The following is a 23,525-nucleotide window of genomic DNA, read 5'->3' on the forward strand; positions in this document are numbered from 1 at the left end:
GGCTTGTAGATTGAGAACCACTTACACTGCTGACAGCTGGCCCTTTTGACGTTCCTGTAGATTCAGTGGTTGGTTGGCTTGTAACGAATAACTGCTTGCAGTGCTGTCAGTAGGGTGGCTTGAAGACTGAGAACTCTATACTGCTCTGAGTTGGACTTGTGCGTGACAGTAGAGACAGTCATAGATTGGCTTGTAGATAGTGAACCACTTACACTGCTGTCAGTGGGCCCTTTGTTTTGACTGTAGAGAAAAACGTTGGTTGGCTTGTAGACTGAGAACCACTTACACTGCTGTCAGTTGGTCCCGTTGATATTACTGTAGACACAGTCGTGGATTGTGTCATAGACGGTGAACCACTTTCACTGCTGTCTGTTGGACTTGCTGGCGTCACTGTAGAGGCAGAGGTTGGTTGGCTTGTAGACTGAGAACCACTTACATTGCTGTCTGTTGGTCTCGTTGTCGAGAATGTAGAGACAGTTGTAAACTGGCTCGTATATTGTGAACCACTTTCACTGCTGTCAGTTGGACTTGCTGGCGTGACTGTTGAAGCAGACGTGGGTTGACTTGTAGACTGAGAACCACTTGCACTGATGTCAGTTGGACTTGCTGGCGTGACTGTAGAGGCAGAGGTGGGTTGGCTTGTAGACTGAGAACCACTTACTCTGCTGTCAGTGGGACTCGTTGATATGACTGTAGACACAGTCGTGGATTGTCTCGTAGACGGTGAACCACTTTTACTGCTGTCTGTTGAACTTGCTGGCGTCAATGTAGAGGCAGACGTTGGTTGGCTTGTAGACTGAGAACCACTTACATTGCTGTCAGTTGGTCTCGTTGACGAGAATGTAGAGACAGTCGTAGACTGGCTCGTATATTGTGAACCACTTACACTGCTGTCTGTTGGGCTTGCTGGCGTGACTGTAGGGGCAGACGTGGGTTTGCTTGTAGACTGAAAATCACTTACACTGCTGTCAGTTGGACTCATTGGCGTGGCTACAGAGACAGTAGTGGATCGGCTTGTAGACTGAGAACCACTTACACTGCTGACAGCTGGCCCTTTTGACGTTCCTGTAGATTCAGTGGTTGCTTGGCTTGTAAACGAATAACTGCTTGCAGTGCTGTCAGTAGGGTGGCTTGAAGACTGCGAACGACTTAGACTGCTCTGAGTTGGACTTTGTGGCGTGACAGTAGAGACAGTCATAGATTGACTTATAGATAGGGAACCACTTACACTGCTGTCAGTGGGCCCCTTTGTATTGACTGTAGAGAAAAACGTTGGTTGGCTTGTAGACTGAGAACCACTTACACTGCTGTCAGTTGGACTTGCTGGCGTGACTGTAGAGGCAGACGTGTGTTGGCTTGTAGACTGATAACCACTTACACTGCTGTCAATTGGACTTGCTGGCGTGACTGTAGAGGCAGACGTGGGTTTGCTGGTAGACTGAAAACTACTTACACTGCTGACAGCTGGCCCTTTTGACGTTCCTGTAGATTCAGTGCTTGGTTGGCTTGTAAACGAAGAACTGCTTGCAGTGCTGTCAGTAGGGTGGCTTGAAGACTGAGAACCTCTTATACTGCTCTGAGTTGGACTTTGTGGCGTGACAGTAGAGACAGTCATAGATTGGCTTGTAGATAGTGAACCACTTACACTGCTGTCAGTGGGCCCCTTTGTATTGACTGTAGAGAAAAACGTTGGTTGGCTTGTAGATTGAGAACCACTTACATTGCTGTCAGTTGGTCCGGTTGATATTACTGTAGACACAGTCGTGGATTGTGTCATAGACGGTGAACCACTTTCACTGCTGTCTGTTGGACTTGCTGGCGTCACTGTAGAGGCAGAGGTTGGTTTGCTTGTAGACTGAGAACCACTTACATTGCTGTCTGTTGGTCTCGTTGACGAGAATGTAGAGACAGTCGTAAACTGGCTCGTATATTGTGAACCACTTTCACTGCTGTCAGTTGGACTTGCTGGCGTGACTGTAGACGCAGACGTGGGTTGGCTTGCAGACTGAGAACCACTTGCACTGATGTCAGTTGGACTTGCTGGCGTGACTGTAGAGGCAGAGGTGGGTTGGCTTGTAGACTGAGAACCACTTACACTGTTGTCAGTGGGACTCGTTGGCGTGACTGCAGAGACAGTAGTGGATTGACTTGTAGATTGAGAACCACTTACACTGTTGTCAGTTGGTCTCGTTGATATGATTGTAGACACAGTCGTGGATTGTCTCGTAGACGGTGAACCACTTTTACTGCTGTCTGTTAAACTTGCTGGCGTCAATGTAGAGGCAGACGTTGGTTGGCTTGTAGACTGAGAACCACTTACATTGCTGTCAGTTGGTCTCGTTGACGAGAATATAGAGACAGTCGTAGACTGGCTCGTATATTGTGAACCCCTTTCACTGCTGTCTGTTGGACTTGCTGGCGTGACTGTAGAGGCAGACGTGGGTTGGCTTGTAGACTGAGAACCACTTACACTGCTGTCAGTTGAACTGGCTGGCGTGACTGTAGAGGCAGACGTGGGTTGGCTTGTAGACTGAGAACCACTTTCACTGCTGTCAGTGGGTCTCGTTGACGTGGCTGTAGAGAAAGTCGTAGATTGGCTTGTAGACTGAGAACCACTTACACTGCTGTCAGTTGGCATCTTTGAGCTGACTGTAGAGGCAGTCGTGGTTTGGCTTGTAGACTGAGAAATACTTACAATGCTGTCAGTTGTACTCGTTGGTGTGACTGTAGAGACAATAGTGGATTGGCTTGTAGATTGAGAACCACTTACACTGCTGACAGCTGGCCCTTTTGACGTTCCTGTAGATTCAGTGGTTGGTTGGCTTGTAGACGAAGAACTACTTACAGTGCTGTCAGTAGGTTGGCTTGAAGACTGAGAACCACTTATACTGCTCTGAGTTGGATTTTGTGTCGTGACAGTAGAGACAGTCATAGATTGGCTTGTAGATAGTGAACCACTTACACTGCTGTCAGTGGGCCCCTTTGTCCTGACTGTAGAGACAAACGTTGGTTGGCTTGTAGACTGAGAATCACTTATACTGCTGTAAGTTGGTCTCGTTGATATGACTGTAGAGACAGTCGTGGATTGGCTCGTAGACGGTGAACCACTTTCACTGCTGTCAGTTTGACTTGCTGGCGTCACTCTAGAGGCGGACGTGGGTTGGCTTATAGACTGAGAACCACTTACACTGCTGTCAGTTGGACTTGCTGGCGTGACTGTAGACGCAGACGTGGGTTGGCTTGCAGACTGAGAACCACTTGCACTGATGTCAGTTGGACTTGCTGGCGTGACTGTAGAGGCAGAGGTGGGTTGGCTTGTAGACTGAGAACCACTTACACTGTTGTCAGTGGGACTCGTTGGCGTGACTGCAGAGACAGTAGTGGATTGACTTGTAGATTGAGAACCACTTACACTGTTGTCAGTTGGTCTCGTTGATATGATTGTAGACACAGTCGTGGATTGTCTCGTAGACGGTGAACCACTTTTACTGCTGTCTGTTAAACTTGCTGGCGTCAATGTAGAGGCAGACGTTGGTTGGCTTGTAGACTGAGAACCACTTACATTGCTGTCAGTTGGTCTCGTTGACGAGAATATAGAGACAGTCGTAGACTGGCTCGTATATTGTGAACCCCTTTCACTGCTGTCTGTTGGACTTGCTGGCGTGACTGTAGAGGCAGACGTGGGTTGGCTTGTAGACTGAGAACCACTTACACTGCTGTCAGTTGAACTGGCTGGCGTGAATGTAGAGGCAGACGTGGGTTGGCTTGTAGACTGAGAACCACTTTCACTGCTGTAAGTGGGTCTCGTTGACGTGGCTGTAGAGAAAGTCGTAGATTGGCTTGTAGACTGAGAACCACTTACACTGCTGTCAGTTGGCATCTTTGAGCTGACTGTAGAGGCAGTCGTGGTTTGGCTTGTAGACTGAGAAATACTTACAATGCTGTCAGTTGTACTCGTTGGTGTGACTGTAGAGACAATAGTGGATTGGCTTGTAGATTGAGAACCAATTACACTGCTGTCAGCTGGCCCTTTTGACGTTCCTATAGATACAGTTGTTGGTTGGCGGCCTGTAGACGAAGAACTACTTACAGTGCTGTCAGTAGGTTGGCTGGAAGACTGAGACCCACTTATACTGCTCTGAGTTGGACTTATTGGCGTGACAGTAGAGACAGTGATGGATTGGCTTGTAGATAGTGAACCACTTACACTGCTGTCAGTGGGCCCATTTGTCCTGACTGTAGAGACAAACGTTGGTTGGCTTGTAGATTGAGAACCACTTACATTGCTGTCAGTTGGACTTGCTGGCGTGACTGTAGAGGCAGACGTTAGTTGGCTTGTAGAATGAGAACCACTTACATTGATGTCAGTTGGTCTTATTGACGAGAATGTAGAGACAGTCGTAGATTGGCTCGTATATTGAGTACCACTTACACTGCTGTAAGTTGGACTTGCTGGCGTGACTGTAGAGGCAGACGTGGGTTGGCTTGTTGAATGAGAACCACTTAAACTGTTGTCAGTTGACTTTGCTGGCGTTACTGTAGATGCATACGTGGGTTGGCTTGTAGACTGAGAACCACTTACACTGCTGTCAGTTGGCCCTTTTGACCTGAATGTAGAGATAGACGTGGGTTGGCTTGTAGACTGAGAACCACTTACACTGTTGGCAGTTGGACCAGTTGGCGTGACCCTAGAGACAGTAGTGGATTGGCTTGTAGATTGAGAACCACTTACACTGCTGTCAGCTGGCCCTTTTGACGTTCCTGTAGATAGATTGGTTGGTTGGCTTGTAAACGAAGAACTACTTACAGTGCCGTCAGTAGGTTGGCTTGGAGTCTGAGAACCACTTATACTGCTCTGAGTTAGACTTGGTGGCGTGACAGTAGAGACAGTCATAGATTGCCTTGTAGATAGTGAACCACTTACACTGCTGTCAGTTGGCCCCTTTGTCCTGACTGTAGAGACAAACGTTGGTTGGCTTGTAGACTGAGAACCACTTACACTGTTGTCAGTTGGTCTCGTTGATATGACTGTAGAGACAGTCGTGGATTGTCTCGTAGACGGTGAACCACTTTCACTGCTGTCTGTTGGACTTGCTGGCGTCACTGTAGAGGCAGATGTGGGTTGGCTTGTAGACTGAGAACCACTTACACTGCTGTCAGTTGGACTTGCTGACGTGACTGTAGAGGCTGTCGTGGGTTGGCTTGTATACTTAGAACCAATTTCACTGCTGTTAGTTTGACTGGATGACGTTGCTGAAGAGACAGCCATGGATTGGCTCGTAGACTGAGAATCTCTTTCACTGCTGTCAGTTGAACTTGCTGACGTGACTGTAGAGACAGTCATGGGTTGGCTTGTAGACTTAGAACCACTTTCACTGCTGTTAGTTTGACTGGATGACGTTGCTGAGGAGACAGCCGTGGATTGGCTCGTAGACTGAGAATCACTTTCACTGCTGTCAGTTGGAGTTGCTGACGTGACTGTAGAGGCAGTTGCGGGATGTCTTGTAGATTGAGAACCACTTTCACTGCTGTTAGTTTGACTGGATGACGTTGCTGAAGAGACAGCCATGGATTGGCTCGTAGACTGAGAATCTCTTTCACTGCTGTCAGTTGAACTTGCTGACGTGACTGTAGAGACAGTCATGGGTTGGCTTGTAGACTTAGAACCACTTTCACTGCTGTTAGTTTGACTGGATGACGTTGCTGAGGAGACAGCCGTGGATTGGCTCGTAGACTGAGAATCACTTTCACTGCTGTCAGTGGGAGTTGCTGACGTGACTGTAGAGGCAGTTGCGGGATGTCTTGTAGATTGAGAACCACTTTCACTGCTGTCAGATGACCTTGCTGACGTGACTGTAGAGGCAGTCGTGGGTTGGCTTGTAGACTTAGAACCACTTTCACTGCTGTTAGTTTGACTGGATGACGTTGCTGAAGAGACAGCCGTGGTTTGTCTCGAAGACTGAGAACCACTTTCACTGCTGTCAGCTGGACTCGATGACATGACTTTAGAGGCAGGCATGGGTTGGCTAGTCGACTGAGATCCACTTTCACTGCTCTCAGTTAGTCTCGTTGACGTGACTGTAGAGGCAGTCGTGGGTTGACTTGTGGACTGAGAACCACTTACACTGCTGTCAGGTGGACTCATTGGCGTGAGTTGGTTTGTAGACGTAGATGTATTTACAGCTGTTTCGGTTACAGTTAATGAAATAGTCCAACCGACCAATAGAAAATACAGTGTGGTTATAATACGGAGTTCCATTACTGAAATTTAAAATTAAAAGGTATATATTAATATTATATATATATTATAACCATATTTAATGTAACGAATCCCCGCATTCAAAGAAAATTTCAATAGTAAATCATTTTTAATGTATTATGAATATTTTTTTGTATTATTGGCAGCATCTTGTGTTAAAGATGATCAATTTGATTTAGGACATGTTTGTGATGCTGTCCAGTTGCTTAAATGTCTTAACAATAAACATGTACAGTACACGCAGAAACATAATATGTAATATTAAATGTAATGTAAGGTGTCATACTAAAGCAGATTATATAAAATATGAATGACAAGCAAAGTTCACTAAATTATTTTAAAAAGTGGTCGACATCGCTGGCTTTGAATCATTTGAGCTCTCATTGAATGCAGAATTTTTTTAGGAAGGCAGTCAACAGAACATAAGATAGTCGTTGCCATAACCCTGCTATTTCTAGTGACATCTTTTGATCTAGAAAGTCTCCATATGCTAGTAATTGTCTCGGCATGGATTAAAATCCCAAAACAACAACATTACCAAACTGTATTATTGCATTAGCCGTGGATTTGGTTTGTTTGAACTTTAACCGGGTTTGCATTGTTTTAAAATGAAATGGCAGAGAGAGTCAGGATTTAAGTGTTCTTTTATATGCCGCCTGTGCATTTTTATCTTAATATCAAACATCAACACGAACATTTTTATAACGTTGCCTTTGGATGGTAAGGCGTGGTGTTTAGATTTATTTACAAGGACTTTATCCAGCTGTCAAATATTTCAATGGATTGAGAGGCGCTGCGCAAGAACTTAAAATCACTGATTATTCTGCCCGTATAAAGTACAGTTTGAATTTAATTCAAGATTATGTTTTAATCATATTTTATTGCTAATCTAGAACATGCAAAACATAATACATATAACACATTAAAATAAACACACATATGATGAAGATGATTTAGGTAAAAAGCAAATGGGTTGGACCACAAGTTTTACCAACATTAATGACGGCCTACCCCTGAAATAAGTAATGTAACAAACTGATGAGAGTTGTGTTCAAGATAAATACATACTAAGTAAATGTTTTATATGCAATTTTTCGTATTTAATTTTGGAAAAAAAGAAGAAAAATGAACAAAGATAAGCTATGAAATGAAATATCGAATTTTATTAAAAAAAGGAAATGTATGTTCTGTTCGCTCTCCACGCCCCCGATGCAACAATCTTGATATGTAATATAAATATATTTCCTTGTTATCCCCTTAACACCTGTAAACGACAGCTACTTATTACTTAAATATTAGTCATTGCTAAATCGTCTCATTTATATAGTTATGTACTTGACGAAACTGGTAGTCAATTGACTTCATCTGGTAAATTATGCCAGCCAAAAAGTAATTTTTGGTATTTATGGGATGATACTGTCGCGTGTTAAAAAACAATTGTCGACGTTGAAACGCAAAATTTGGACATTTAAAGAAATAATGTTCAGCATCTTCCTTAATATATCCGCATTCACAGACTGAGTTATCTCGTAAGTGGTTTGTGAATAAGTCTGCATTAAGATTTGAATCTGTGGAAATCTCTCTCCAGAAATGAAAAATGAAACCCAGCCTATTTCCTGAAGTAATCTTTCTATAGATACGGATCGAGTTAGACATGTTACAATTCGCGCTGCGTCGTATTGAATTCTATCTAATAAATATTTTTCGTAAATTGTACAGCTGTCCCAGACTATTGAAGCATATTCAATAATAGGTCTTAAGTAAGAAATATGAGCCGTGCCATGAGAAAACCAACATAGTGGGTTTGCGACCAGCATGGATCCAGACCAGCCTGCGCATCCGCGCAGTCTGGTCAGGCTCCATGCTGTTCGCTTTTAAAGCCTATTTGAATTGGAGAAACTGTTAGCGAACAGCATGGAGCCTGACCAGACTGCGCGGATGCGCAGGCTGGTCTGGATCCATGCTGGTCGCAAACCCACTATGTTGGTTATCCCGTGGCACGGCTCATATATATTTGACTCAATGTTCTTCGCTTAAGTTTGAATTTCAACATTCTCATTGTTCCTAGAATTTTTGCTGCCGATGCAGTTATATTAGAAATATGATCATGCCACGATCCATCATTGCTAAAAGTAACCCCTAAATGTTTATGGCTATCAAAAAATGATAAAAGTGTGTCTTGAAAGTAAAGTGTCCGTAAACTGCGATTTTGTTTGGCTAGTGAAAGATACATTACTTCAGTTTTTGCTGGATTAAACATAATTAGCCATTGCTTTGCCCAACGTGATATAATATTCAAATCTGTATTATCGTTGTCTCGATGTATTTAATGTCATTAGAACTAACTGCTAAAGAGCTATCGTCCATTACCTTTCCAAGACAGCTAATGACAGATCTATAGTTAGAAGGAGTAGATTTATCTCCTTTTTTAAATAAACTCCTTCTAACTACAGACCTGTGTCACTCATTAGCTGTATTGGAAAGGTAATGGAACGCATTATATTTAAATACTTATATAACTATGTCAATAAAATAATTTTATATTTAAAAATCAGTGAGGATTTCTCCTGGGCTATCCTACAGTTTATCAGCTAATTGACCGAGAACAGTGCAAACTGGAAATTGCAGATTTGGTTTGATTGAGTCTGTTCATGAGCAGTAATGGAAAATGCAACACTGCCCACGCCCCCTAGCCCCGGCTTAAGCAGTATTCAATCTTCAATCTAAATGAATTGAAATCGATGATCCCGAAGGACCAGAAAATATAACAACACTGAAATAAAGTCGGGGCCACTTTGTTCGGCCGCCACACAGCACTGAACACCCGCTGTTGTGAAGTGAATAAAATCTGGAAAGTAGATCCCTCGGAAGCACCGATAACAAGGCAAACAGTGAAAATTGCAGGCTCGGTTTGATTGAGTCTGTTCATGAGCAGTACTGCCCACGCCCCCTATCACCGGCTTAAGCAATATTCAGTCTTTGAATTTAAATGAATTGAAATCGATGATCCCGAAGGACCAGAAAATAAAACAACACTAAGGTGAAGTCGGGGCGACCTTTTACGGCCGCCACACAACACTTAACACCCGCTGTTGTGAAGTAAATAAAATCTGGAAAGTAGATCCCTTGGAAGCACCGAGAACAAGGCAAACAGTGAAAATTGCAATTCAAGTTGTGTTACAATTTCTACTTCAAAAAGAGATTCTAGATGTAGTAGTAATAATGTCAGAACAATATGAACAAATAGAAAAGAACCACTGTCAGCTTTCATAGCCAAACTGCTGGCTTATCGATGAAATTGTCTCCCTTGAAAATACGCTATCGGCGTTATCGATTTCTCGATCAGATTGATTTTGCTACTATAGAGATATATAGGAAATGACTTTTAATTTGTAAAATTGATACTATCACTCTCTATTCCCACAAATAGAAAATTCGTACCTTTATAATTTGAGTGCAAAATTTATCCACGTATGTGCACAAAGTATGAAGATTTTAATGGTCTTTTTATAAATGAAATTTATCATGATCTTAATGCTTCCCTGATCAATTTAATTACGTTATGTTTTAATGCTTAAAAAATAAGGAGAACAAGACGAACAGGACTTTATATAACATATGCCCCTGAATTGCTTTACATAATAATGAATATTGCAATAACTCCCGAAATGATAATCGGACACGAAAGTCGACAATGTATTGGATGGATACTGTAGAAACTGAGTTTATTATATACCTATATAAATTCTATAAACAAGTGAATGAAGTATTGCCATACAATATAAAGTCCCCTACTATTAGGCAACTAATTGTTTCTACTGCAGTATAACATAATGAACTGATATCTGTCAATGATGTAACACAATATTGACTTTGTACTATATATACAATATGTTATAACTAAACACTTAGATTAAAATTTGCATGTATGAAAACCTTGAGTTGTTTTCATATAGAATTTTTTGGCCAATTATAAAAAAAGTTATCAAACAAGTTATTCATAGTATTATAGTAACAACAAAGGAAAATTTATCCTGAAAAAAGTCTATTGTAAGTCCACACAAAACTCTTCATCAGGCAGAGATAAATCAAAATACACCTAAAACTTCGATGTAATATGCATGTTGTACCACAAAAAGTAGTTTCGGGTTTTCCCTACGGCCAGTAATAAAAAATTAACATTATAATCTATTTATAGTAATAACAAAGGGACGTAATTCTAAAATCAAAGGTGCCTCATGGTGGTGAACATTTCTACCAAGTTACATCAAAATCCCTCTAAGCATGAAAACCAATTGCTCCTGACAAAGTTAATCTTAAATTTAACCTTTGGCCTCAAAGTATGACCTTGACCTAAGACCTAGAGACCTGGTTCTTGCGCATGATAAGCCGTCTCATGGTGATAAACATTTGTGCCAAGTTACATCAAAATCCTCCCATGCATGAAGAAGAAATGCTCCGGACAAAGTCATTTGTGTATCTGACATTTGGCCTCTTAGTGTGACCTTGACCTTAGATCTAGGGCCCGGGTTTTGCGCATAACAAGTTGTCTCATCCAGGGGAATATTTGTACCAACTGATATTTAAATCCTGTCTTGCATGACAAAGTTATAGACCGGACAGGAAAACAATCCTACTGACCTTTGATTTCCAAGTATGACCTTGACCTTTAAGCTAGGGTTCTGGGTGTTGTGCATGACACGTCATTTCATCATGGGGAACATTTATGCCTACGTTCTGGACCGGACTGGAAAAAATATTCTATTAATGTTTGACCTCCAATTGTGACCTTGACCCTTTAGCTAGGGATCCGGGTTTTGCACATGACACGTCGTCTTATCATAGGGAACATTTGTGCCAAGTAATATTAAAATCCCTTCATGGATGGCAGAGTTATGGACCGGATAGGAAAAAAACCCTGTTGACCTTTGACCCCCAATTGTGACTTTGACCTTCGAGCCAGGGGTCCGGCTTTTGTGCATGACATGTCATCTCATCATTAGGGATATTTGTGTCAAGTGATATTAAAACCGCTAATGAATGACAGAGTTATGGACCGGATCCGAAACAGACCCTGTTCATGCCATGATAACATTTGACTGCTAAGTGTGACCTTGACTTTTAAGTTAGGGGTCTGAAAGTTGTGCATGACACATTGTCTTATTAAGAGGTACATTTGTGCCAAACAATATTAAAATCCCTTCATGGATGGGAGAGTTATGGACCGGACAGGATAAAAGCCCTGTTTACCTTTGACCTCCAACTGCGACCTTGACCTTTAAGCTAGGGGTCCTGGTTTTGCGCATGACACGTTGTCTCATCATGGGAAACATTTGTGCCAAGTAGTAATAAAATCCCTTCATGGATGACAGAGTTATGGACCGGACACGAAATTGCGGACGGACGGATAGACGGACGGAATGACGGACTGACGGAAAAGCGCGTTCCTATAGTCCTCAATACTTGTTTTCAACCAATAGGGGACTAATAATCGGCTTGCATTTCACAATTAAATATGAACAGGCAGAAAAAAAATCCGTATTTTAACTTTTAAACTCCGTATTGTACCTTCCGTATTGTATGCTGCCGGACTGCTTTCATTTATGTGCATGACCTGACACGATTCTATAAATAGCACACATAAAACTTCACTTAGTTCCATTCTCATATCGATAAACATTAAAGATTTCGTTCACTAACAAAACAACAAACAAGAAGGTAAAGGTATATTATAAAAGGGTCATTATAACAGTAGCTAGATCGCGGATTTTGTATTCGGCTCTCGTAGATTTTGCAAGGTCCGATCACACTTGGCTCTTGCGCTTCTCGTGAGATCCGATCTCACTGGCAAAAGTCCACTCGAGCGGAATACAGCATCCCAGATCAAGCTACTGTTATAATAACCCTATTATACATGTTCTAATGTAGTCATGTACTACCAATATTTTAAAGTCCAAAAATGAGTCTAACATCCCCTTCCGTCTTCAACAAAAATATATTGGGCATATCGGAGATGAAAGTCCCGACGATACACGCGTGTCAACTCCATGTTATTGGTTTTTGTCAAGTTTCGTTACTACTAGGTTATTGTAGGTTGAGTTGATTACATTACTCCTGTGTTTTAGGTAGCGGTTGTGATATTTTAATTGTTGGTGAGACACATTCTTTTTAAATGATAATATTTTACAACTTGATGGTTATCAATGGTATGGTTTTAATCGTAAAGACATACATAGAAATGCCCGAAGTAGTGGTTCGGCTGGAATCGGATTTTTTTTTGTAAAAAAAAAAGATGTTTGTAGTCAGCTTTCTTTTTGGTTTAAAAATGACACATAAATGTGATGAAATGTTCTTGTACCATGTGTTTATTATTTACGACCAGAAGATTCGTCTAGGTACTTTGATGTCACCAATTTTTATGATAATCTGTTAGTAGATATTTATAAGTATCAGAATCAAGGTATGGTATTCATTTCCAGAGATTTTAATAGTAGATATGGTGAGCTTGAAGATTATTACATGTGGAATCGATTCCACCTCGACAAGTGATAGTTTTTAATACCAATTTTATGGAGAACTTTTTATGTTTTTTTTTAATTAACATCAATATGTGTATGCTCAATGGCCGAAAATGTATTAAGAATGAATTTACATCAGTCTCTGTGAAAGGTCGATCGGTTGTAGATTACTGGTTAGTTTGTCAAGATGATTTGTCCAAGGTTTCAGAGTTTTCTGGGGTTCTTGTCTCTGATCTTATTCCTAACTCTTTAAAACTAAGTGCCCTTGTACCTACTAGTATACCTGATCACTCGTTTCTTACATGGAAAATTAATTGTAATTCAGTAAATACCACGACATTTGAAAATGGTGAACATGTAAACAGTTATGACAAATTTGATATTAGTACTAAGTAATATCCCAGATTCATTTTTATTTGAGGGTAACGTTATTTAAGATGTAAATGATATTATCAATAAGTTAGAACGAAATATGAGGTCACAAAACGATGCTGATACAGCTTAATTATGAAATTGGCTGAATTGTAGAGATAAAAAATAGTAAAATTTTAAAAATAGAATTTGTACAGTAACGTAAACTCTTCGACAAAAACGACTACAATGTAATGTAGACCATACAAATTTCTGGAAATACTTTGAGAAGAATCGAGTTGATCTCACTAAGAAAAAGGAAATTCCGATGGAAGTAATATTAGAAGATGTTTCTACATCAACTTGTTTAGTTGATGTTCTTAATAAGTGGAAAAATGATTTTGCTTAATTGTTTGGTAATGGTAACAGTAACCCAAATACTGGATTGTCTGCTAATATGAATGTGGCTTATCTGCCGTTTAATGAAAATACCAGTATTTTTGAAATTAAGGAAGTGGTAGATGAGTGCAAAAAATGGTAAAGCAAGTGGTATTAATGATAAAATGATGTATCAGTATTATTTTTGCATTTCCTATTTAATGTGTGTTTTTGTTCAGGTACGGTACCAACTATATGGGGTAAATGTATTATTAACCCAATACCAAAGTCATCGTCAGCAGATCCTCGAGATACCTTATCTTACAGAGAAATATCTCTTGCACCAGTCATGTACAAGCTATATTATAGTATTTTAAATAATCGCCTTAAGTCATGGACTGAAAGTAACAATATAATCACAGATGAACAGAACGGTTTTAGGAAAAAAACGAGGTACTTTAGATCATATTTCGGCTTTACAAAATATAATGGAAACAGGAAAGAAAGACTTTCGTAAGGCATACGATTCTATTAACAGAGACAAACTCTGGAAAAAAATGCTGAAACTGGTATAACAGGAAAAATGTTTTCGGCTATAAAATCGCTCTATTCATCTGATGCATCATGTGTAAGGGTTAATTCTTTTAAAACAGAGTGGTTCAATATTAAATGTGGATTATGACAGGGTTGTAATTTGACTCCCATTTTATTTAATTTGTATATCAATGATCTGGCGTTATATCCTAAATCATTAGGCATTGGCATTCAAATTAATGACGAGTGTATTTGCATTCTTTTGTACGTTGATGACTTAGTCTTATTAGCTGAGAATAAAAAAGATCTCCAAAAAGTGTTAACAGCTTTGAATGATTGGTGTTTGCTTAATGACATGCATATCAATGTAGCTAAGAGTAATATTATACATTTTCGCCCTGTCTCAACTCCTAGATTTGAATATGAATTTAAATGTGCTTTTAAAATTTACAGTATGCTGATAGATATACATACCTAGGAATATTGATACATGAACACCTTGATTATAATATTACAGCTAAACATGTTGCTCAGAGTGCCAACCGTGCACTGGATCCTCTTAGTGCAAGATATAAGTTAATTGGTGGGGTTCCATATGATGTGTTTACTAAATTGTATGACTCGATTGTTTGGCCAGTTATTAATTATGGAACAGCTATTTGGTTCAAGCCCCATACGGACCATTTTTCCCCCTTATTTTCCTTTTTTCCAGTACGTTTTTACTTCTTTCAAGACTTATTATTGATTTATTGGATTTATTTTAAGTGGAAAAAATCATTTGATAAGCGATTTCTTGCTATTCAAAGTGAATTTACCTCTGAAACAGAAAGGGTAGAGTTAGACATCTTTAAAAATACTGAGTTACGTACGGTAAAAGTTCTCTATTTTACCTTCATTCTTTAGATTACATATTGTGGAAGAAATGTAGGTAGGTTTTACTTCTACCCCAAGGCTATTTTTAAATGAAGTGAGCAAAATTCAAAACAGACCCGCAGGATTCGACCTTAATTTTTCAATGTTGGAGTTAGAATTCTGTCTTATTAAATCCGTTTACTTGAGGCACCCTAGAAAAAAAATGATATTGAGTTTTATTTTAAGTTTTATAATTGTTTACCAATAGTTTGATGTTTCTTTTTATAAAAAATTATGGCATAATGAATTTTCTTCAAACGTTTTGGATAAAGGCCGTCACTTTGAAATGTGTCTCTACTTGAGCTTCGGGAAATACCATTAATAATACAAAATTTATAAAAAACGGCACGGTAAAAGTTTTTAAAAATTTGCAAGTCAGTGCAAAGTTCGGTCAACTGTAAGAATATACCAAGCAAATGCCATTTTTAGCTCACCTGAGCATTGCTCAGGTGAGTTTTTCTGATCGCTCGATGTCCGGCGTCCGTCGTCTGTCGTCTGTCGTCCGTCAACATTTAGCTTGTGTATGCGATAGAGGCTGTATTTTTCAACTTATCTTCATGAATTTTGGTCAGAATGATTGCCTTTGATAAAATCTGGTCATCGGGGATTAAAAACTAGGTCACTAGGTCAAATCAAATAAAAACCTTATCTATGCAATAGGGGCTGCATTTTACACCGGATCTTCATGAAATTTAATCAGAATGTTTGTCTATATGAATTCTAGATGGAGTCATGTAAAATGGGTCATATGGGATAAAAAACTAGATCACTCGGTCAAATTAAAGAAAAACCTTGTGTATGCAATAGGGGCTGCATTTTACACTGGATTCTCATAAAATTTAGTCAGAATGATTGCCTTGACGAAATCTAGGTCAAGTTAGAATATGGGTCATCTATGGTCAAAAACTAGGTCACTAGGTCAATTCAAAGAAAAATCTTTGTATATGCAATAGAGACTGTATTTTTCAATTGATCGTCATGAAATTTGGTCAGAATGCTAGCCTTGATGAAATAAAGGTCAAGTTTGAGTATGGGTCATCAGGGGTCAAAAACTAGGTTGCTAGGATATATCAAAGAAAAACGTTTTATATGCGATAGAGGCTGTATTTTTTAATCGAAGTTGATGAAATTTAGTCAAAATGATTTCCTTGATCAAATCTAGATCAAATTTGAATGTAGGCCATCTTAACTCAAAAACTAGGTCACTAGGTCAAATTGAAGAAAATGCTTGTTTACACCTAAGAGACCACATTTTTGATCCAATCTTAATGAAAATTGGTCAGAATATTTGTTTCCATGAAATCACTATGTCAAACATGTTTACACTGTTATGGTGTGTTTATCAGGTGAGCGACCTAGGGCCATCTTGGCCCTCTTGTTTAAACATTACTATAAGGGTTCTAATACCTTAAAAGTAGATCTGGTAGAGGTCGCAACAAGCTTCGAACATACCAACTTTTTAAACTGGATTTTGACACTGAAATTTACTGTAAATTGATATTGCCTTTTGATCACAGGTCAGCTTTTAGTAAATTTCGATTTGGTGTTGCGCCGCTTATGATTGAAACTGGAAGATATATGAATCTAGGTGTTGAAAACCGCACTTGTCTATTTTGTGATGTACAGGTAGATTAGGATGAAAGCCATGTCATTCTAGACTGTTCCTTGTATGATGATATTAGGTTTCTATGGTGGCTGATTTCTGCCATCTCGTTCTGGCGTGTTGGCGCGTTTGCAGGGCGCCAGAACGCCAGGACGCCAGGACGACAATTATACACGCCAAGACGACAAACAAGGCATTTGTCGTTCTGGCGGGGGCGCCAACATGCTAAATTGGGAAGTTGTCGTCCTGGCGTTCTGGCGTCTTGGCGCGTTTGCAGGGCGCCAAGACGCCAACAAGCTAGGACGACAATTATACGTGCCAAGACGACAAAATCAATATTTGTCGTTTTGGCGCGTTCACTTGTCGTCTTGGCGTGTTGGCGCGTTGGCGCCCTGCAAACGCGCCAAGACGCCAGAACGCCAGAACGACAACTTCCCAATTTAGCGTGTTGGCGTCCCCGCTAGAACGACAAATGCCTTGTTTGTCGTCTTGGCGCGTATAATTGTCGTCCTGGCGTCCTGGCGCCCTGCAAACGCGCCAACACGCCAGAGCAAGATGGCAGAAATCAGCTACCATAGGTTTCCCTTATTAAAAAAGGCCTCTGTTGTTTATGATAACTTTAAATTGCTATCTAAGACAAACTTATAACACTGTTTACTAATCCGGCATTGATACGTTTATGTACCAAAACCTGTTTTTTATCTTTGTAAATAATGTTCTGAATGTACATGTCATTGAGCTTCTTTGTAAAATTATTTTTGTTCTATAGATGATGCAAAGACTTTGGTACACTTTGACATTATCAAAGCGGGTGTTGATTTCTTCATGTAAATTGTTTAAAAGGCACTTTATGATTTTAATTATAGTAATAGTTTAGCAACATTTACAGAGCTTAAGTATCTTACTAGGAGTGTTATGATACCTGTAAATGAATAATGATTTTAGTCTCTTATAATTCTTTTATTAGAATGGTTATGTGCATTAGATTTTAAGTATTCTGAATGTAACATATCTATGTACATAGAAGAGACTCAAATAAAGATTAATATATATACATAAGATATTGTGACAAATGAATCGATGCACATGCGGATGGACGGCCAGCTCAAACACTATTTTTGCCTTCGACACCAGGAGTATATGAAAAAATCTTAGTACTACGTGTACAATTTTACATATTTATTTAGATATGATACTACAATGTCATATGTAGTTTTATATTTAAGAATATATGTATTTTGTTGTACATATGATAAGACGAAAATAAACTATTTGATTTGATTTGAAAAAATGCCGTAGGAAGAGCGGATTATTATTGTATAGTTATGGAATAAACCTCGTGAGTTTTATTCAGATCTTTATTTACCAACAACTACATACACAGAATTCGGAAAATCACAAATTTGAAAAGACAACCGCTATTCATGCATAATAATACCCTAGTCACCTGTCCTTTATATTTGTTTTATGTTTTAAATTATCTTAATGCGTAAATTATAAATATATTGAAAACCTTTCACAGATATAAGCAGTCGTTAATAATGTTTTTTTTTATATAAATTACACGACACAAGTACCAAGTATGATAATCATAAATTCAAAATTCTAAAAAGGGGGGAAATATACTTTTTCTTTTACTTTAAAAAATGTGAAACATACCTACCTAACTTAACAAAATATCCAATCTACATATTTATCCAGTACGTTTTCCTTCAAACGGTAAGTTTTTTCCAGGTAAGTCTAAAACGTTCGAAAATTTCAGTTCATTTATGGATATATAGTTTAAGGGATCGGTTGATTAAGGCTGTGAATATGACAACGCCCTTCACGTTACCGTAATCAGGTGGCTATTGAGGGTGTCAGATAAAAAATTATTATCGGGTGCTACCGCAGTACTTCGATGAAGATATCGTAAATCAGATTTAATTTAAGATAGTGAGAAACCCGAAAGAAGATAAAATGATTTTAGAATAGAGTTATTTGATCTAAAGAATAGTTAGAGGCAAATCTACCAAGAACTCACTCTACTAGTACGATTTTACTTAAGAAATGATATATTCCTAACAGTATTAAGTTCACTGCTGACCAAAATCATTGTTTGGAGCTTAGTTGCGAGTTATATCACGAGAGCGCAACCAAAGTAGTTAAATGGTATGCATCTGAACGACAAAAGAATGATTTCACTCAAGACAAAGCCACCGTATGGTATATGTTATTTTGGTTCTTATAAGATATAGGATAATTATTATCTGCATCATTGTCATCCACTAAATATTTGGCAGTTTTGCGTGGTCATGGTTTCAAGCTCGCTGTGTTTTACGCAATGACATAGTCAGTGTGACGTACAGATAATCATTGTGTTGCATGCATGTAGTAAGGTTTTCTTTATGTAAGTAGAATTTTATAAAACCACGAGTTTTCGAAACTTAAGAATATACTTAGAAAGTTTAGCAAAGGATGTGCGCTTTACTTTTGTACGAATTTGAAAAATGTTGACCTTACAATTTTGATCATATATTTTCAAATAAATTTTCTTTTACAATGTGGATTTTAACGAACGTCTCTACAGTTGTAAATCAACATTATCTGTCATATTTATTTTCATGTTGCATTTTTTTACAATTTTATAGTCTATAATAGGCAATCTATATTGCCATTTTTATAAATGTAAGATGGGATGACATTCATACATAAGACAATTTTCCTTTCCGTATGCCGGGTCCCCTTTTTTATTCTAAGTTATCTGAATACATGACTTTACGCCATTACACCCGGTTAATCAAAAGTACAGGACACAAATCTGGTCATAATTTTGATGATAAATATCGTTTACATTTTTGGAGTACTAAATCTGTAGGCAAGTCGCGTTAATCATTTTGTCAAACACGGTTAAACTGTTTCGTTTCCTGGTCTTAAAGAGGGCCTATAAACATTGTAAGACATACTTTATACAAAATTACTTTAAAAGTTGCATTATTTTGTTGAAGCAATAAAATAATTGTAACTGTTTAATGTACATTTCTTGTAACAACTTTTTGCACTGACTTATCTTGAAATATAAGGAAATGACATTCGTTTATTTTTATAAAAAAAAATCAACACTGGCTTAATTTGTTAATTGATTGTTATAAAGCTTCCAACAATTACTGGTTTAGCATAACTGCAAACAAATGCATGTAATTGTTTGCACAACTTAAAAATCGAAAACGTATTGTTTTAAAGGTTCAAGTTTTGCGGCATATACCTTCCAGCTGTTAGCAACTAACCTGTTTACTTTCTTTATTTTTTGATGTTTGTCATCTGTTCGAATCTCAAAAAGAGCACCTCCCTATAAATAATAAGATAAACAGGAACGTTTTTCTTATCACACAGGTCTAGGGCTGCATGTAAATTTCATAATGTTTATTACAGGCTAGCCCAGATTATGTCAAGTACTTTTATCATCATTTTATATCCGGCTATAAACTTTAAATATGCATATGCAGAGAAAATTTAATTCACCTTAGCTTATCATTATTCTTTACAATCTGAATAACTGCAAGGTTGACACAATATGAACGATAATTTTTAGTTCGACTATACATAGTAAGAAGAGCTGTACTACAATAACTGGCGTCGGCGTCTACGTCCTTCCGCGTCCGCACCTTGATGCACTTTCTCTTTATCTCTGTAACTACTTGATGGACTTGTTTTAAGCTTTAAATAGTTATTCACCATCATCACCAACATCATATGGCACACGGATCCAAACTCTCGCACCAATATTTCATGAATCATCCACCTTACAGATACAGACTGGTACATAGGATGTACGTATATAGCACCGGAAAACTCTAGTGCTTAACAAATTTAGACATGAGTGATGTCTTAAATGACATACCGCCTAGGCGTCAATCAATGGATTTAAATAGCAATCGATTCGGTGATTTATTAATAGAGCTTTGTAAAGCCGGGAACATATGTATAGTTAATGGACGCTCGATCAGGTATGCCAGAAGACAATGGCAGTTATACATGTTTGACGCATAACGGTGAAAGCGTAATTGACCTTGTGCTTACTAAATATTCCATCTTTACTTATATAAAACAATTTATGGTCCATGCATATACAGAACTCTCCAACCATACACCTGTATCTTTCCAGTTGTAAATGCGCAACGTCGAAAAAAGGGAGACAAGAAGCGATATGTCGTGAGAAATAGACAATTTGAACATCTTGTTAGATCGCAGTGATATGAGCGTGGATGAGAAAGTGCAGTCGCTTAGCAAAGTTATAACCGATAATGCCGATAGATATTGCAAGAAAAATATTAAAGGCACAAATGACACATTTACTGATAAAAACAATGATAGAAAAGTTCGGTTTAACGAAGACTGTGTTGAAAAACATCGTATATACAAGACGGCATTGAACAATTTTTTAATGCACAGAGTAATGATAAATTGAGTGAATTGCAAAGACTTAAACTTGAATACATGACGTGTGTGAATCGGTCAAAGAATGCATATTACCGTGAGTAGTGCCGTAAAATGAACGCAATGCGAAGGAAAAGGAAAATGTTCAAGGCTCGTAAAATTAACATCAAGAATGCAGTTTCACATGAGCAATTATTCGAGCATTTCGAAACACTAGCGTTCAAAACACTCGGACGATGACATTGCATGTTTCATGTGGAATTTAGATAACAATCATGTAAGTAGCACATTTGAAGACCTTGATGTTGAAGTTTGACCTGATGTTGCCGATTCTGTTGCTTCAGAGCTGCTTGCACTGTAAAAGTCAGTGTTTCAATGGCTGAAGTTTGACCTGATGTTGCCAATTCTGTTGTTTTAAAGCTGCTTGCAACTGTAGAAGACAGTGTTTCAGTGGCTGTAGTTTGACCTGATGTTGCCGATTCTGTTGTTTTAAAGCTGCTTGCAACTGTAGAAGACAATGTTTCAGTGGCTGTAGTTTGACCTGATGTTGCCGATTCTGTTGTTTTAAAGCTTCTTGCAACTGTAGAAGACAGTGTTTCAGTGGCTGAAGTTTGACCTGATGTTGCCGATTCTGTTGTTTCAGAGCTGCTTGTAACTGTAGAAGTCAGAGTTTCGTTGGTTGAAGTTTGACCTGATGTTGTCGATTCTGTTGCTTCAGAGCTGCTTGCAACTGTAGAAGCCGGTGTTTCGGTGGCTGAAGTTTGACCTGATGTTGCCGATTCTGTTGTTTCAGAGCTGCTTGCAACTGTAGAAGTCGGTGTTTCAGTGGCTGAAGTTTGACCTGATGTTTCCGATTCTGTTGTTTCAGAGCTGCTTGCAACTGTAGAAGTCGGTGTTTCGGTGGTGGCTGGAGTTTGACCTGATGTTGCCGATTCAGTTGTTTCAGAGCTGCTTGCAACTAAAAAAGTCGGTGTTTCAGTGGCTGAAGTTTGACCTGATGTTGCCAATTCTGTTGTTTCAGAGCTGCTTGCAACTGTAGAAGTCGATGTTTCAGTGGTGTCTGAAGTTTGACCTGATGTTGCCGATTCAGTTGTTTCAGAGCTGCTTGCAACTGTAGAAGACAGTGTTTCAGGTGCGGAAGTTTGACCTGATGTTTCCGATTCTGTTGTTTCAGAGCTGCTTGCAACTGTAGAAGTCGGTGTTTCGGTGGCTGAAGTTTGACCTGATGTTGCCGATTCAGTTGTTTCAGAGCTGCTTGCAACTGTAGAAGTCAGTGTTTCAGTGGTTGAAGTTTGACCTGATGTTGCCGATTCAGTTGTTTCAGAGCTGCTTGGACCTGTAGAAGTCAGTGTTTCAGTGGATGAAGTTTGACCTGATGTTGCCGATTCAGTTGTTTCAGAGCTGCTTGGACCTGTAGAAGTCAGTGTTTCAGTGGTTGAAGTTTGACCTGATGTTGCCGATTCAGTTGTTTCAGAGCTGCTTGCAACTGTAGAAGCCGGTGTTTCAGGTGCGGAAGTTTGACCTGATGTTTCCGATTCTGTTGTTTCAGAGCTGCTTGCAACTGTAGAAGTCAGTGTTCCAAGATTTGAAGTGGACCACATAATCGACAGAACACACAACAGTTTTAGCATACGAATTTCCATAGCTGCAATGTATATACTATTTCATACTTACTTCCGACAGCTTATTAATATTTACGTAACTATTCAAATGTATTAATACCATGTGTGTCACATTCACGAAACATCGGGATTGATAGTAGGGTATGCATACTAGAAACATATTATTAATTTTGGCAAAACTGAAGAAATAGTTTACGTATGCTCAAACTGCCAAATAAAAACTGCTTGAACACGTTAAATTATTAAATCCACGTAAGACTGTAAAATTCCAGATTACACTTTGCGTAAACATCAACATCAAACTCATCTAAGCAATAAAAGTCATAGGCAACCAGTACTGAAAAAGAGTTATCTGTCCTTCAAAACGGCAGTTCATTTTCAATGGCAGATAACTTTTCTTCAATTCTGTTGACCTATGACTTTTATTGCATATATTTGTTTCTTAGATGATTGTCCTTCAATATCCAAAGTCTGTAGAAATTCTATTATTTGGAAAATTTCGCCCATTTCATATGTATAGACGCTTGCGTACGCCTTTAAATGCAACATGCTGTAACACCGATTTGCATGCAGGCGCTGATTGCTCAGTCTATTTTACTTAATAATCATATATAGTAAGTAAGCAAAATGGGATTCAGAGAGTTTGCTACACCCTTCTGCGTCAGACACGCAGTAAAATTGTATTTAAACATTTTTTTTCAGGATGTCTTGGATTTTATGACTTTGCTCCTTGCTTTTGGATATTTTGATATTTTGTTGTACTTCTAAGACCTTAAAACTAAGATAAGCGGAATGACCAAGTTAAGCGTTTAATTACGAGAACAAAATAAGGCGTGGTTTTCGAATCTATTTACAAGCACTCTATATAATATATTGTTGTATATACATTGTTGCATCGAGGGCATGGAGAGCGAACAGAACATACATTTTTT

At 38.8% G+C, this 23,525-nt stretch overlaps 1 protein-coding gene across 1 annotated transcript in view; it reads right to left on the minus strand.

Annotated features, from left to right (window-relative positions):
* LOC128553670 (serine-rich adhesin for platelets-like) overlaps positions 1-22,772 on the minus strand; it is a 55,289-nt gene extending 32,517 nt beyond the window's left edge. Inside the window, exons 1-2 of the mRNA XM_053534843.1 lie at positions 21,225-22,772; positions 213-6,261 (exon numbers count right to left, since the gene is read on the minus strand). Of these exons, the coding sequence (XP_053390818.1) occupies positions 213-6,261; positions 21,225-22,614 (7,439 nt within the window). The 5' untranslated portion in view covers positions 22,615-22,772. The remainder of the gene's footprint in view (positions 1-212; positions 6,262-21,224) is intronic.
* Positions 22,773-23,525: the final 753 nt, after the last annotated feature.

Source organism: Mercenaria mercenaria, unplaced genomic scaffold (assembly GCF_021730395.1).
Source record: "Mercenaria mercenaria strain notata unplaced genomic scaffold, MADL_Memer_1 contig_4163, whole genome shotgun sequence".
NCBI lineage: Eukaryota > Metazoa > Mollusca > Bivalvia > Venerida > Veneridae > Mercenaria > Mercenaria mercenaria.